The sequence below is a fragment of the Rhinopithecus bieti genome, unplaced genomic scaffold (genome assembly GCF_001698545.2).
Source record: "Rhinopithecus bieti isolate Rb0 unplaced genomic scaffold, ASM169854v2 scaffold_65646, whole genome shotgun sequence".
Taxonomy (NCBI): domain Eukaryota; kingdom Metazoa; phylum Chordata; class Mammalia; order Primates; family Cercopithecidae; genus Rhinopithecus; species Rhinopithecus bieti.
The window spans coordinates 260,722-278,338 of NW_016825020.1; the positions used below are offsets into that span (position 1 = coordinate 260,722).

Sequence of the window (17,617 nt, forward strand, 5' to 3'; positions counted from 1 at the left end):
AAATGTAATTATCTCATGGAAATTAAAATTCTTCTATTTAATAGGGAGACGAGGGATGTGGGGGAGGGGAGGATATGACAAAATAGGAGCTATGGAGGAGCCATCACAGCAATTCTACAACCTTGTTCCTTATTCTTCAGAGTTGGTATGGGTGGTTTAAAATGAAACATGATCAAAAGTTAAGCTGTAAAAAAAACCAAAACTAATACAGGTAATTATATTAGCTTGGGTAAGAAAGGTAGTTCTAAGAATACTATTGTAAGCCAGGTGTAATGGCTCACGCCTGTAATCCCAACACTTTGGGAGGCCAAGGCAGGCAGATCACTTGAAGTCAGGAGTTCCAGACCAACTTGGCCAACATGGTGAAACCTCGTCTCTACTAATCCCAGCTTCTTGGGAGGCTAAGACAGGAGAATCGCTTGAACCTGGGAGGTAAAGGTTGCAGTGAGCCAAGATCGCGGCACTGCACTCCAGCCTGGGTGAGCAAAAAAAAAAAAAAAAGTTAAAAAAAAGAATACTGTTGCAGCTATTGCGGGATAAATGGGTAACAAAGGATAGGTATTACAAAATAAACTTTTTTCACCTAAAAAAAGGTAAATTACATTTAAAACAAAACATAAAATAAAATTTTTTGGCCAGACACAGTGGCTCACGCCTGTAATCCCAGCACTTTGGAAGGCCGAGGTGGGCAGATCACAAGGTTGGGAGATCGAGACCATCCTGGCTAAGATGGTGAAACCTCGTCTCTACTAAAAATACAAAAAATTAGCTGAGAGTGGTGGTGGGTGCCTGTAGTCCCAGCTACTCAGGAGGCTGAGGCAGGAGAATGGCGTGAACCCGGGAAGCAGAGCTTGCAGTGAGCCAAGATTGTGCCACTGCACTCTAGCCTGGGCAACAGAGCGAGACTGCATCTCAAAAAAAATAAATAAATAAAAATTTTTTAACATATAATAAAGATTAATATCCCCCACATATAAAAGTTCTTATAATTCTTATAATTCATTAAGGAAATATGAAAACCTTCCTCCCATATGAAAAAAACATGGATAAGCAATGTACCAATAAATGCAAATGATAAAGAAACATAAGTGACCTTATTACTCATCATTAGGGTAGGAGCTTTCTCCTATCAGACTAGCAAAGATTTGAATAAAGGCTGCTGCCTAGTTTTAATGAGAGAATGGGAAAATGGGTATTGAGAGATTAAATGTGGTCAGGGATTCAAGCAGTACCTTCCCAGAAGACTGACTTAGTGTTAAGGATCAAAAGCCTTAAAACTTTCAACTCCCACTCTCTTTCATTCATTTACTTATGAGACATGATTTCACTACATTTATTTATTTATTTATTTATGAGATGGGGTCTCGCTATGTTCCCCTGGCTGGACTTCTGGGCTCAAGAGATCCTCCAGCCTCAGCCTCCTGAGTAGCTGGGAATACAGAAGCATGCTATTACACTCAGCTAAAACTTCCAACTCTTAAATCATCAATACTACTCGCAGGAATTTATTCCTAAGAAGGAATTAAGAGTTATCTATAAGGATATTCATTATAGAAGCATTTCCTATGATAAAACTGGAATAATCTAAAAACCCAATAGGGAATTGGTTAATAGATTACAGTGATCCATACAGAATTTCACATGGCCATTAAAAATTTTTGTTAGTTCTACATACACTGATAGGGGAAGATGCCCACCACATAGTGTTGAGTAACCAAAGCAAACTGCCACTTATTATATAACATGAGTCCCTTGTATAGATTTAGTGCGTCCTCAAGGGGGTTAAAAAAAAAAAGCAAAATCAAACAAAACAACCACCTTATTCTGGTCGGATGCAGTGGTTCAAGCCTGTAAACCCAGCACTTTGGGAAGCTGAGGTGAGCAGATTGCTTGAGCCCAGTTCAAGATCACCCTGGGCAACATAGTGAGACCTTGTCTCTACAAATAATAATAAAAAATTAGCCAGGTACGGTGGTGCATGCCTGTAGCCCCAGATACTCAGGGGGCTGAGGCGGCAGGATCATTTGAGCCCAGGAAGTGAAGGCTGCAGTGAGTCGAGACCACACCACTGCACTCCAGCCTAGGTGAGAATGAGATTCTGTCTCAAATAAACAACAACAACAAACCCTTATTCTTTTTATGTACAAAGCAGAGATATACATGTAGCATATGGATATCCAGTTTACTGGTGGCATTACAACTTAATGGGGGATGATGATTAGGAAAAAATGTCTACAAAGTTTTCTTGGAGGAAGGAGCAATAATGAAAAAGGTTGAGAAACACTGGTAAAAAGACAAAGAAAGTGGGGTCTTGAGGGACAGTCACATCATATTACTTCCTATTTTGAATGCTTATATTTAATTTTAAAGCAATTTTAAGAGAACAATAAGGCTACTAAAAGAATAATGTGGCGGACATATCTATGGGCCCGAGAGAATGTTCATAATATAAATTGTTTAAAAGCAGGTTGCAACACAGGATACACACTGTATTATTTTATTTAAGTGGAAAATATGTGAGATGGAGAAAATCTAGAAGGATATAGGTAAGATGTTAACAAGGGCAATCTATGGGTTATGGATGGCTTTCCTATACATACTGACTTTTCAATACAGAGAAGGAAAGACAGGTAACTATATATTTTATTTTCCTATAATGAATGTATACTATTTTGAGAGAGAAGAAAAATGGCAAGAAATTTAAGTGTTAAAAGTCTGAGTAAACAGGGTTTAATAATGATGTTATATACCAAGCAACATTAGCACATTCTAAGAACTAAACCTGCTAATACAAAGAGTATTGGCCCAGAACTGTGTGACTAATAAATGAATAGGGCTTGCTTATTTTAGTTGCTTCTTTTGAGGAAAGATTTTCTTCTGCATTTTTTGAAAAAGTAAAAATGGCAATGAGTCCAGAGGATGATCACCAACATACCAGATTATCTGCTGATGACAAGGACTGCCGGTCATCGGCTATTCCATTGGTCTGTGAGTTTTCATCAACTCCTGGGGGAATAGCACATTCCTGACACTCCAGTTCACCTAGAACTCTCTCAGGTTCTGTCAGACCATGCTTTTCCGCTGCTTCTTAAAACACAAATACAAAGTCATACCCAAATTAGTACTGTACTTACCCTAAAAGGCTGCTTGACACAAAGAAGTTATTCATGAACCTCCCAGCTGTTGTTTTTTCCCCTTTTCCTGTGCCACCAGCCCATGACCGACATAATCCTGGAAAAGCCTTGGCCAAAGTGATGCTTAAGCTTTATGAGTGTTGGTTATCCGCAGCCCCACTGCCAGGGCCACAGCAATATACAATTCTCTCCAGATCAATGGTGCCTCCAGAATTGTGTAATGCAGCAGCCCTGCCCACTCCCATTCACTTTTGAAAAAGATTAGAAGCAGCTAAACATGAAAGGTAGAGATTTTTTAAAAGTACCATTAATAAAGGAATTAGAGAAGAGTCAGTTATGACAGAAAACCTTAGTCAGAGAAAAAATGTAAACCTAAGCTTCTTGGCAGCCATGTGAAAAAAGGGAAATAATTAAAATAAAGAATTAAATAGATTTTATCATTTAATGAAGGAAAGCATATCTGATGATCAGCAGAGCAACGAAACTCTAAGAAAACTTTATAATGTGGTTCTTTATATACACATAAGGGATATGAAACAATGAGAACAATTTTCAATAACAGCTTTACAAAGCATATTTCATTCAGTAAATATTTATCAAGTGCCTATTATGTGCCAGGCTCTGCAGTAGTGGCTGGAGGACACAAAGTAAACAAGACAAACATCCATTACCTGATGACTTCTTGTATAGACCCCAGAAACAAATCTAAAGGTATGAAATAAAATTTTTCTATTTTACAGGCATTTCTATAAGAAGTTAAATAAATAATAGAATATGTATATAGCTTTGTGGTACCTTAACAAAAAGATAGGGCTTAGAAAAGTGGCTTTCAAATCTTGATCTCTGTAAGAAATTAATTTATAAAATTGTATCCCAGTATAGACACGTGCACATAAATAACTGAAACACATTTCATGAAACAATACTTCACATTATATGTGATACAGTCAGATCATTTGTACTCTGTTTCATTTTACTCTCTTTCATTTAAAAAAAAAAAGCTGATTAAAACCCACTAAGATTTTGATTTCTAGAAATATTAATGGTTTATTGGCATTGGAACAAAATGTTCAGCATACACCCACTGACCTGAGATTCTGGGCAGAAACCATACCATGAGGCAGTTATGAATGAAGCCTAACAAACTAAAGCTTCCCCGTACACTTGATATCTGCTGACAAGTGGACTGTCCCCTTGACACATCAATGGCTGGCCATGAAAACTCAGCTCCAATGGACATGGATCTCAGGGCTCCAGCCCACTTCTAGAAAAACCTGGACATCCCCTAATCTACAAGGCATATGGAATGGCCCTCTGCATCTCTATGTGGAGCATCTAAGCCTAACAGTCAGACAATGTTTCTTTTTTTTTGAGATGGAGTCTTGCTCTGCCACCCAGGCTGAAGTGCAGTGGCGTGATCTCGGCTCACTGCAACCTCTACCTTCCAGGTTCAAGCAATTCTGCCGCCTCAGCCTCCCAAACATCTGGGACTACAGGTGCGCGTCACCATGCCCAGCTACTTTTTGTATTTTTAGTAGAGATGGGGTTTCACCATATTGGCCAGGCTGGTCTCGAATTCCTGACCTCGTGATCCGCCCGCCTTGGCCTCCCAAAGTGCTGGGATTACAGGCGTGAGCCACCGTGCCCGGCCCAGACTATGTTTCTTAAACCCAATCCAAACGAGACTAAAATCAGTCAGTAAAAACAAGTCATTTTTGAATCCCATATAAAAGATGGGCAGATGTAGGAAGATTCAGTTTCCATGAGCTCCACCAGTTCTTAGGGCAGGGAAGAGGAAACTCCACCACTAAAACATTTTGCTGAGGACTTTTTGGGGGAATGAGGGAAGAGGAAAGGCTGGGTTGTCCTTGGTTCTTACCTTTAATGGCAGATGTGACTACATCTTCCAAGATGTCCTTCACCACCTCCTGGGCTCCGTCATCAGTCCCTACACACACATCCAAATATACAAAACACACATGGGCATTTCCAGGAAAAACAAAGGAAGAAGGGGAGATTATGGGGAGTTACATTTCAGAAGGCAAAGGGTGCAAATAAGTTCTCCCCAAGGCCAAATCTGATTGTGCCAATGAAGGACAACTTCCTTGAAATCGGGAAACTTAGGCAGCATCTGTTCTGCTTTTGAGGTTCCCTTTGTGGAACACTAAAACCCCACTGGCTTGTACTACTCTCTTCCTTCCTAAGTCCCAGTGGCTCGGCTCAGGGCCCTCCCCAACACCCCCAACTTGGAGGCAAGAGCTCGATTTTATTCAGCTAGGGTTCCTGGTAGAACAAATGGAGCTTTCTCTTGTGCCTTAGCCTCGGGGACCAACGAGCCTTGGTAAACGACATGTCTCCTGCTGCTCTGCCTTCCCACACTGTAAACCCAGAATCTGGCATGAGATTTCCAATGTGATAGTTAAGGATTTATTCAACTTTTATGAAATTATTCTGTAATATGTTAACCGTTTAAGTAGAAGAGGTTCGGTATCTCTTATTTTTTTTTTCTTCAGAAAACTAGTTCTAGGAACGAGTTTATATAAACAGCTCTTGACTAGATGTTTAGAAGTAAACATTACTTTTTTTTTTTTTTTTTTGAGACAGAGTTTTGCTCTCTTGCCCAGGCTGGAGTGCAATGGCACCATCCCAGCTTACTGCAACCTCCGCCTCCTTGGCTCAAGCAATCCTCCCACCTCACCATGCCCGGCTAATTTTTGTAGTTTTAGTAGAGACAAGATTTCTCTATGTTGCTTAAGCTGGTCTTGAACTCCTGAGCTCAAGTGATCCACCCACCTTGCCCTCCCAAAGTGCTCGGATTACAAGCATGAGACATTGCACCTGGCCGAACGTTACTCATTTATAAAACATCACGTTGACCAAAAAAGCCATCACCTTAAAAAAGCAAAACTAAAATAATCCTTTGACTGTGTATTAATGAGAATTTTTAACCCAGCCACCATTTTTATGAGTTCTATGCTTGCTCTACAAGGTCCTGGAGGGCAGTGCTAAGTATTTTCATTTCCATTGGGCACTTAACACCCTGGAACTATCTACGTGGCAAAGTAAATTCGTGTGGGAAATATTGATGTTATAAGCTTTTCTTAGAAGGCAAAGGGAACTTGAAGTTAGAAAACCCCAGAAACAGTCACAATCTGCTAAACTCACTTCTTATCTAAAAAGGATGATTTAGACTAGATCACTGTTACTCAAACTTTAGTCATTCTCAAACCACCTTCATAACTTTTGCCACATTCATGCACCACCATAATATTATATATTATTATGTATTTTAAATATACTGTTATGCGCCACATAACAACATCTGGTCAATGAGGAACCACATATACAATAGTGGTCCCGGAAGACTACCAGTGGAGCTGAAAAATTCCTATTGCCTAGTGACATCACAGCTGTTGTTATGTCGCAGCACAACTTATTACTTATATTTGTGGTGATGCTGGTGTGAACAAACCTGTGCTACCAGTCATATAAAAGAATAGTACATGCAATTCTGTATAATACATAATAATTAGTAATAAACCAGTGTGTTATTAGTTTATGTATTTACTATAATATACTTCTTTTGTTTTTTTTTTTTTTTTTGAGAGAGAGAGTCTCAATCTGTTGCCCAGGCTGGAGTGCAGTGACATGATCTTGGCTCACTGCAACCTCCGCCTCCCAGGTTCAAGCGATTATCTTGCCTCAGCCTCCCAAGTAACTGGGATTACAGGCCTGTGCCACCACGCCCGGCTAATTTTTCTACTTTTAGTAGAGACAGAGTTTTGCCATGTTGGCCAGGCAGGCCTACAACTCCTGACCTCAACTGATCTGCCTGCCTCAGCCTCCCAAAGTGTTGGGATTACAGGCGTGAGCTACCGCACCTGGCCAGAAAATTAATTTTATAGGCTGGGCACAGTGGCTCATGCCTATAATCCCAGCACTTCAGGAGGCCAAGGCAGGTGGATCACCTGAGGTCAGGAGTTCGAGACCAGCCTGGTCAACAAAAGAAACCCAGTCTCTACCAAAAATACAAAAATTAGCCAGGCGTGGTAGCGGGCACCTGTAATCCCAGCTACTCGGGAGGCTGAGGCAGGAAAATCACTTGAACCTGGGAGGTAGAGATTGCAGTGAGCAGAGATCGTGCCACTGCACTCCAGCCTGGACGACAAGAGCAAAACTCCGTCTCCAAAAAAAAAAAATAAAGAAAGAAAGAAAATTATTTTTATAAATTTAAGGTAGCCTAAGTGTTTATGAAGCCTGCAGTGGGATATGGTCATGTCTCAGGCCTTCACATTCACTCACTGCTCACTTACTGACTCACTCAGAATAACTTCCAGTCCTTCACGCTCCATCCATGGTAAGTGCCCTATACAGGTATATCAGTTTTTATCTTTTATACCGCATTTTGACTGCACTTTATCAAATCCTTACCACTGTGTTACCAATGCATATAGTATTCAACAGAGTAACACAGTGTACAGGTTTATAGCCTAGAGGTGAAACTGCTTATGACCCATTTCTCAGAACATAACCCTGTTGTTAAGCAATGCATGACGGCAAGTATTTACTAGTGCTCTTTAAGTTAACTCACCTTAAGCAATAAAATTCACAAAATAACAGTTTTCATATGTTAGTTACATTTTCTGAATGCATATTAAAATAAATGACCTTTAAAATATAAAACGTTCTGGTGGGGCATGGCTGTTCATGCCTGTAATCCCAGCACTTTGGGAGGCTGAGGTGGGGAGGATCACTTGAGCTCAGGAGTTTGAGACTAGCTTGGACAACACAGCAAAACCCCATTTCCACAAAAGTATAAAATTAGCAGGGCGTGGTGGCACACACCTGTAGTCCCAGCTCCTCGGGAGGCTGAGACAGGAGGATCACCCGAGCCTGAGAGGCAGAGGTTGCAGTGATTTGAGATTGCACCACTGCACTCCAGCCTGCGTGACAGAGTGAGACCCTGTCGGAAGGAAGGAGGGGGGGAAGGAGGGAGGAAGGGAGGGAGGGAAGGGTTCACTTACACGACATCTCACCTCTTGTAATTTGGTAAACATGAATAGATATTTCTAAGTTCCTTTTCCAGTCCCAACCTTCTCTGATGCTATGATATTAATAAAAGTATGGTGACAGTTTCCAATCTGTATCATACATTCCAAAGTATACAGCACCTCATTTACATTCAACACCCAAGAAATATCAATTCATTTTATCAGAGAAGCTACAGGCTCAGTGAGTTAGACCAGAGGCTATAAAGTGGTGACTGGTAAGTACCTCTGCCTGTACATATGTATTGCTTAGCCTATCTGCTGCTTTTCAAAACTTTTGAATTAGCTGACAACATTTAAAAACCACAAGACTACTCACAAAAACCAGAATGGGCTTCTATTTAAAAAACCCAACTCTGTGGCAACACTGGGCCACAACTGGCTGGAACCAGGTGAAGCTGCCCTCTTCAGCCAGGGCACGAACTCACCTGACTGTTGCCTCAGTCCTCACCACTCCCAATCAACTCCCTTCCCCTGGGGCCAAATGCGAGGCACCATCACACTTGGACCAGTGTTGTTACTACACAGTAAGCAGGAAAGTAACATGTCTGTCAAGAGCAAATAGGAGGCTGACTGGGCAGGGTGTTTTAAGAACATCAGAGAAAAAATGTTCCCTTGTAGAAGTGAATTCAGCATGGTGATTAACAGCAAGGGCTCTGGAGCCTGCATGTCTGATCCAGGTCCCTGCTCTGCCACTTCCCACTGTGGAGACTTAAGTTACTTAACCTCCCAAAGCCTCAGTTTCCTTACCAGTAAACAAAGCCCTGTGAGAATGATACAAAAAAAGCATTTAAAACAGTGCCTGAGAAAAGTGAGCTTTCAAATGCTACTTTTTATTAGGTCTGTGTGTTTATATGTAGGTGCTTGTCCTCATGATAGAAGCCTGCTCATTTCTGTCACCTGCCTGGCCGTGCAGACTAAATCCATAATGAAAATTTCCAATGAATCACACTGCAAGTAGTTTCAGTTAGTTAAAACCTTCACTATCTTTCATTCCTAAGGAGAAAAACAAAATTCCAAGTCAGCACGGGTCTCCTCTTTCCCTCATGGCAGTTTTTCCATTTAAACAGCATCAAGAGCAACATTTTTTGGAGGGACAGAGTATATAACTCATATTCCTTAATAGGCAGGCTCCATAATAGTACTTATGCAAAATCAAAACATTCTCAGGCCAGGAAGGGCTAAGGAGAGTCAGAGAGCCCGAACACTGGCAGAAGGTTCCTGAAGAGGGAGCTGCTAAGGAAAAATCCCAATAGAGGCTCCAAAGCAGAAGACTCCACCCAGTAACCGTGGACTGCTTCCCTTGCTGACATGACAGCCCTGGATAGGTCTCAGAAGAGGCTTTTCTGGATGCTGTGATAACCACTACTAAGTACGTTGTATCGAAGTTTCAAGCATGCTGTGAAAGTGTTCGATAAGCAAATCAAATCAAATCTTTGAAAGGTACAAAGAATCTACTCAAAAAACACAGGTTCTGCTGGTTCCCTGGGATGTCACCACCATTACTGATTAGGCACCAGACCCTACCTGTTTCAGACTCCGTCCTGAAGCAAAATAAGAGGGCCACCTTGACTAGGTTCACATAGGAGAAACCTTGCTGCCATTCCCTCTCTAGCCAGCTGGACAACACTCTGTGGTAGGCACTGCCAGTTCCCTAACTCATATCCTTCCTAATAGATCCTGAATTTTGTTTTGGGAGGGAATGTGCCTACATTTCTCAGCCTTTCTTGCAGAAAGGGCGATCATGTGATGAAGTTATAGCCAATGAGGGGTAAGCGTAAGTTATCGGGGTGGCAACAAGTTCCAGAAGACTCCTCTTTAGAGGAGTGACTCAGCTGGCAGAGTTCTTTAGTCCTACCTCTTCCTCTTTCTTCCTACCTGGAACAAAACAACAGGATCCTGAGCCATAGATGACCCTAAGGATAGAAGTCACATGCTAAGAATAATGAGGAAAAAATGGGAGGAGTCTGAGTTCTCTGTCCAGTTAAATAGGGAGCATGAGGGATGGTGAGGAGGTAAGATTCATTCAATCAACAAACTGAGTGTCTACGTGTCCCGCACAGTTCCAGGCATTTGGAACATATCGCTGTCTAAAACAAAGATCCTGGTTGGGCACGGTGGCTCATGCCTGTAAACCCATCACTTTGGGAGGCCAAGATGGGTGGATCACCTGAGGTCAGGAGTTTGAGATCAGCCTGGCCAACATGGTGAAACTCTGTTTCTACTAAAAAATACAAAATTAGCCAGATGTGGTGGTGTGAGCCTGTGGTCCCAGCTACTCAGGAGGCTGAGGCAGGGGAATCACTTGAACCTGAGAGGCAGAGGTAGCAGTGAGCCAAGATCTCACCACTGCACTAGAGCCTGGGCAAGAGAGCGAGACTCAGTCTCAAAAAAAAAAAAAGGGGGGGCCGGGTGCGGTGGCTCAAGCCTGTAATCCCAGCACTTTGGGAGGCCGAGACGGGTGGATCACGAGGTCAGGAGATCGAGATCATCCTGGCTAATACGGTGAAACCCTGTCTCTACTTAAAAATACAAAAAAAAAAAAAAAACTAGCCGGGCGACGAGGCGGGCGCCTGTAGTCCCAGCTACTCGGGAGGCTGAGGCAGGAGAATGGCGTAAACCCGGGAGGCGGAGCTTGCAGTGAGCTGAGATCCGGCCACTGCACTCCAGCCTGGGTGGCAGAGCAAGACTCCGTCTTAAAAAAAAAAAAAAATGCAAAAGGTGAGCTAAGAAATCCACAAACACATAGGTAATTCTACATAGTATCTGTAAAAATGTACACACACTGATGTTTGATGTTGGGAGCTAAAAGTCAGAATCCTAAAAACAAACTTTAACTCCTGGCCTCAAGTAATCCGCCTGCCTTGGCCTCACAAAGTGCTGGGATTGGAGGCATGAGCCACCACAGATGTTCAGGTCTACTGGTGAATTATCTTCATCTACACAAATAACATGGGAGACAAATTATCCCAGGAAGGCTGTGGGGGGGGTTCCCAGTTAATTAAATTGGAAAACATTATGTTGAATGCCGAGTCAGCAGTACAGTGAGTGTCCATTACGGTTAGCTATGTGATGGTGATTACTACAGGANAAGGTGAGCTAAGAAATCCACAAACACATAGGTAATTCTACATAGTATCTGTAAAATGTACACACACTGATGTTTGATGTTGGGAGCTAAAAGTCAGAATCCTAAAACAAACTTTAACTCCTGGCCTCAAGTAATCCGCCTGCCTTGGCCTCACAAAGTGCTGGGATTGGAGGCATGAGCCACCACAGATGTTCAGGTCTACTGGTGAATTATCTTCATCTACACAAATAACATGGGAGACAAATTATCCCAGGAAGGCTGTGGGGGGGGTTCCCAGTTAATTAAATTGGAAAACATTATGTTGAATGCCGAGTCAGCAGTACAGTGAGTGTCCATTACGGTTAGCTATGTGATGGTGATTACTACAGGACAGTCTGTGGGAGAGCCCCATGGTTGTGTCCAACATCCGCACACTTTAGTAATATGTAAAAATAATAGCCACAGAGGCACTAGAGCTCAGGCCTTTCACTGGTACTTGAGGCCTGGACTCCAACCCCGGGTACTTGTCTCTCTTGTCTGCCTTGTTCGACTCCCTCTTCTGAAGGACCTGTTCTTTCTTTAGAGCCTAGTCCTGAGAACTGGAAGTCATTTGCTCCTTTAAGATTGATTGACTGATTTAGAGATGGGGTGTTTATTAGAGACAGGGTCTTGCTTTGTTGCCCAGGCTGGAGCACAGAAGGCTATTCACAGACACACTGCAGCCTCAAACTCCTGACCTCAAGTGATCCTCTTGCCTCAACCTCCCAAGTAACTGGGAATACAGGTGTGTGACATGGCGCCCAGTCCACTTGCTCTTTTTAAAAGTAACAGCACACCTCCATTCTGACCCACTATTTGCAGGTCTGGGGTTTGCTTCTCCCAGGCAATCTGATTCCCACGTTCCTGTAAAAATCTCATAGGATGCACCAAGTACTGGCCACAAAATCCACAGCAACATGCTAACTGCAAATTATTTTCTCTTTGTTAGAACAGAACTTCAAGTTACTGTGTTTCTGCAAAACTGTATTCTAGCAATAACGTTTTCTCCCCATTCATTCAAAAAATGTATTTGCTCAATGTCTGCTGCGTGTGCCAGGCACCATTCTAGGTGTTGGGAATATGGTGGTGAGCAGGGCAGCCTAGGCTTCAGTCCAGGAACAAGTGAACAGAACCCTTCAGTAATTTCAACTATTGTAAGTACTATGGAAAAATAAAAGATAATGGGACAGATATGTTGAGGAGCTACAGAAGTTGATCAGGGAAGCCTCTCTCAGTCTGAACTGAGAGACCTGAAGATACAGGGGGTTCAGAGGCAGGGAAGGGACAGTAAGTGCAAAGGCACTCAGGCAGAAACAAGGACAGCCTTTCAATAACCAGAAAGGGCACCTGTTAATTGTGTAGCAAAAAAGAGAGAGAGGTATAAGCTATGAGGACGGGCATAGATTTCAGTCAGAATGACACAGGATAGGGAATTACCAAAGGGGTTTAAGCAGGGGTCATGTTCTAATTCACGCTTTTAAGAGATCACTTTGGCTGCTGTACAGAAAATGGGCTAAAGTGGAAGCACTTTTATGCAGCTCAGAGAGACTTGGTTTTATATCTGCACAGCTATGCTTATTACAGTGCATTTAAATATTAACATTTATTGACTGATTACACCTTAATAAGGGTTACAGTAAAAACCTGGTCCTTTCCCTAGAGAGTTACAAAGGCAAAGATGACAACAGATACAGAGGGTGGGCCAGGGGATTCTGAGCACCTTCCTTGGGACTCTCGACAGCAGGAGTAAGTAGACGGCAACTCCGTGCTCACCCTGAGACAAACACCATTCTTGGTGGCAATTTTTTCTTTGGTGCTTTCCTTGAGTAAACGAATACCGAACAACATTCCAGCAACAACAATTGGTCTGTTCTCATGTACATCAAGCAGTCTGTTAAATTATAAAGGAATAAAACCTGCTCAAATATGTGCACTCCAGTAGGGAACATACTACCAACAGAAATCATTATCAGCAATGTGGCTGAAGAAGAAATTAGATCAGTTATGAAGACAGGTCAGATATTTTGTATAGAACAACCTGCTTGAGGCCGGGCGCGGTGGCTCAAGCCTGTAATCCCAGCACTTTGGGAGGCCGAGACAGGCAGATCACAAGGTCAGGAGATTGAGACCATCCTGGCTAACATGGTGAAACCCCGTCTCTACTAAAAAATACAAAAAACTAGCCAGGCGAGGTGGCAGCCGCCTGTAGTACCAGCTACTCGAGAAGCTGAGGCAGGAGAATGGCGTAAGAAACCCGGGAGGCGGAGCTTGCAGTGAGCTGAGATCTGGCCACTGCAGTCCAGCCTGGGTGAAAGAGCGAGACTCCGTCTCAAAAAAAAAAAAAAAAAAAAAAAAAGAACAACCTGCTTGAGTGAAGAAGCATTTGACAGAATCACTTGGGGAAGGAAATTCCTGAAAAAATACCAATTTCAGATCTGGTTCCTACAAACTGCCCAGAGAGAGATATGAACAGTTAGAAGTATCATAACAACTCAATCCAGTATTTCATTTACTTTAAGAATATCATCAGGGGTCGGTTAGCCTCTCACTTAAAAACCCAACAAAAACAAGTGATGTACATGGTCACCAGAAGAAGAAAACAAAGCTATCTGAGCATGTATATCCGTCCATCCACCTGCTACCTTCTGGCTCCTTCCATGGATATCTATGAGTGGCTACTGCCAGGCACTCAGCAAGGCATGGAGATCCAGTGTAGACATGAGAATCAAAGCCCTTGTCCTCCTGTGGACACTGAGTAACTAATCACCCAATCAATTAACTACTGAAAGGTAAGTGTCCCAACCTGAACCTGCTGCACTGAGGCTGAAATGAAGAAGTAGCAGCTAGATACATTCCAGTACTAGTTAGAGAAAACAGCACAGCTGACAATGGGACACTCGACATCATACCTCGCTGGTTGTGTTCCCTAAGAGAAAAGCAAAGGGAAAGGCCCAGAAAGGGACAAGCTGTTATCAGAGGTTTCCCACAGATGTTAGGACACATGCTTCCTCCGCCCCTCACACAGGCTGATTCCCTCTCACACTTGGAAAAAGAGCCATACCGTATCAGCCCGTACCTGACAGTGATGAGCCTCTTTCGCTGGGCGCGTCTCCATTTTCTGTGCTTACTTTCCCAGAATCACTCCTGGCATGTTCACCGTTGGTTAAATCTGTTTTTTCGGGAGTTGTTGGTTTGCTTTGTGCCTGACTGTGCTTCAAACGAACGAACTTTGGGGATACTGCTGCAGCTTGGATCACAGGGGACTGGGGTTTTGACTGGATTGGTTTTTCCAGTTCTCTGGCCTCCTGCAACTAAAAGGCAACAAAAGAGGGATACAATCTAAATAGTCTCAGCATTTTGGTAAGGAAGAAAAATTATGCCAGCCTATTACTTAAAAAATTTCCTGGGCTGGGCACGGGGGTTAACACCTATAATTTCAGCACTTTGGAAGGCTGAGGCAGCAGGAATTCTTGAGTCCAGGAGTTCGAGACCAGCCTGGGCAACATGGTGAAACTCTGTCCCTACAGAAAATTAAAAAATTAGCTGGGTGTGGTGGGACATGCCTGTAGTCCCAGCTACTTGGGAGGTTGAGGTGGGAAGATTACTTGAGCTGGGAAGGTCAAGCCTGCAGTGAGCCATGATCATGCCAGTGCACTCCAGCTTGGGCAACAGAACAAGACCCTCTCCCCCCGCCAAAAAAAAAAAAAAAAAAAAGAGAAAGAAGTCCAGCCACAAGGATAACATATTTAAAAGGAAATAAATTCCTTTGACAATCTCCAAACAAATTCTGAACACAAATTTCAAAACCCGTTAGTTTCTCTGATTTTTAAAGCAAGAACAAAAGCACAGTACAGAGAATCCACAGGCAGAAGAGGTAACTTTAAAATGCTAGCAAATCTTCACAGGCACCGAGGTCACACATGACAGTTCAGAGAGCAATGATGTCTTGCCCCTAGCACTTAAGTGCTGTCACTCACCACTTGATTTTCCATGCGGGTGAAAATGACGTTGAGCATCTGAGTAAGGGTAGCCTTGGCAGTGGTTTGATTGATGAGATTTTTGCTGGCCAAATAGATATTGTAACATGTCCTCACTGTCTGCAGGATAGTACCCTCATGAATTTCAATGTGTGGGGAAGTCACTGCGGTCAGAAGAGCCTAAAACAGAAACCCGCGACCTTCACCATCAGGAACGCACATCACCTTCCTGCCCTCCTATGGCCACACTTTTCTAGAGGGTCTGGTTTTGTTTTTCTTTTGTGTGTATGTGTGTGTTTTTTTAAATAAATTGTAAGATGGCTCTGCAAATTAAACTAGATGATTATTATCAAGAGCCAACTCCTATGGCTGTTAGGTGAAAAACAGCGAACAATTCTATGAAATCCAAATCACTTGAAACGATTAAATTGTGTTGAAGCAGACTTTCCACTGGCTCACTTTTTCAAAATCCAAACTTCTAGCCAGGCAGGGTGGTTCACTTGAGGTCAGGAGTTCAAGACCAGCCTGGCCAACATGGTGAAACCCCATCTCTATTAAAAATATAAAAATAATCCAGGAGTGGTGGCACATGCCTGTAGTCCCAGCTACTCAGGAGGATGAGGAACAAGAACTGCTTGAACCTGTGAGGTGGAGTCTGCAGTGAGCCGAGATTGCACCACTGCACCCTGGCCTGGGCGACAGAGCAAGACTGCCTCAAAAAAAAAAAAAAAAAAAAAAAGCCAAACTTCTGAATTTTATTTAATACTGATTGAAAAACCTACAATGAATAATATGACAATTATCTCAGGACATATAACACTCCAAAGTGATCTCACCCAGATTAATCAGAAAATACATGTTTCGATGGTGGTTAGTTTCCCAATTCCCTGGTGGGTTTTCAAGAGGCTTTAAGAAAGCCTGGAGCCCTCCCCTCATAATCCTAATACTTTCAGGACTTAAGATTTGGATCCTTGGCTACATCCGTCCTGATCCTTTTCTCAGACAAGCAGATGGTACTATCGGTGCCAAACCATTCTTGGCAGCAGAAATCGAACAGGGAAATAGGACAGAGGCAAGTCAGAGATAAGAATATCAACAAAGACCCACTGAGAAACCCAGACTGGGAATCCAGGGTTAACCAGAGGATTTCAAGACGATTTAGTTCACAAGCAATTTACATTGTTATTGGCTGAAAGGTTTACTTTGAAAACACACCTGGTTCCATTTTTCTTGTCTCAGTCCATGCTAATAAATTCTGACACCTAACAAAAGATCTAAGTGATGCTTAAATCTTTCTGTTCCACCTCAGCACCACCTGAGACAATACATGGTAAATTAGAAACCCAGATTCCCACAGGGACTTGCTTTCTAATTTAAAAACCAGACAGGCAAACAAACAGGTATACCTTAATTATTTGTAACTGAACCCCTTCATCGGTCTGAGGGCCCTGAAAACAATTGCAAATGGTTTCAACAATTCTGTCGATCAGCCGCTTCCCAGGGGCTCCACTGTCGGGGGCGTTGCCAGTGATGTGCCCATATGCGATGAGTTTCTAAAGAGAGAAAGAACAGAGATTATAAATTTCTGCTTGGCCAGGACTGAGGCCTTCCGTGGCAGCCCACAATAGCAAAAGAGAGGCACTTCCAGTTCCTACAGAGTCCTCTGCTCCGTGACCACAACCCTCGTCCTGTCACCTGACAGCAAAAGATACCTGCAATGGTGACACAGTGTCCGATGAAAAAATGCAAGATATAGAGTGCTCCCCAGTATGCAACCATCTCTACAAACCTGAGGAATTAAAAGCTATACATACTCAAGACAGAGAGAAGATTAGTGGTTGTCTAGAGTTAGGGAGGCGGCGTAGGGAGACATAGGGAGTGATTGTCAATGATAATATAAAAATGGTCTAAAGTTAGGTTGTGGTAATGGTTGCACAACTCTATCAATAAAGTAAAACCATGAAATTGCGTGTGTGTGTGTGTATATATATTATATAATGGCAAATACATGTATATATATGTATTTGCCTTACATGCCTAGGAAGCGAATCAATTTAGGATAGAAAGTGACATCCCTAAATAAAGAAGGTAAGTGGATGGAAGTTTATTATAAATATACAGTGCTCTTCAACTATTACCCACTTTCATCAAGCACAGACAAAATACTTAAGCAAAAAGTAGACACAATAATTACTGCTACATGTATATCCCCAGTTGAGAAAGGAGTCCTGCATGGGCATAAACAGGATTGATGGGTGCAACCTACCTTTTCTCCAGCATGAGCTAGAACTCTCCTGCTCTCCCTCCCTCATCCAACTGTCAGTCTATCTAATTTTTTTTTTTTTTTTT

At 42.6% G+C, this 17,617-nt stretch overlaps 1 protein-coding gene across 5 annotated transcripts in view; it reads right to left on the reverse strand.

The window, feature by feature from the left end:
* Positions 1-17,617, reverse strand: part of ARFGEF2 (ARF guanine nucleotide exchange factor 2) — a 114,179-nt gene that overhangs the window by 70,201 nt on the left and 26,361 nt on the right. For 4 of the 5 annotated variants that reach the window (XM_017862770.1, XM_017862772.1, XM_017862773.1 and 1 more), the window contains exons 4-8: positions 16,675-16,821; positions 15,269-15,448; positions 14,368-14,602; positions 5,014-5,082; positions 2,936-3,087 (exon numbers count right to left, since the gene is read on the reverse strand). In XM_017862770.1, the coding sequence (XP_017718259.1) occupies positions 2,936-3,087; positions 5,014-5,082; positions 14,368-14,602; positions 15,269-15,448; positions 16,675-16,821 (783 nt within the window). The remainder of the gene's footprint in view (positions 1-2,935; positions 3,088-5,013; positions 5,083-14,367; positions 14,603-15,268; positions 15,449-16,674; positions 16,822-17,617) is intronic. The other variant, XM_017862771.1, reaches the window with a different exon arrangement.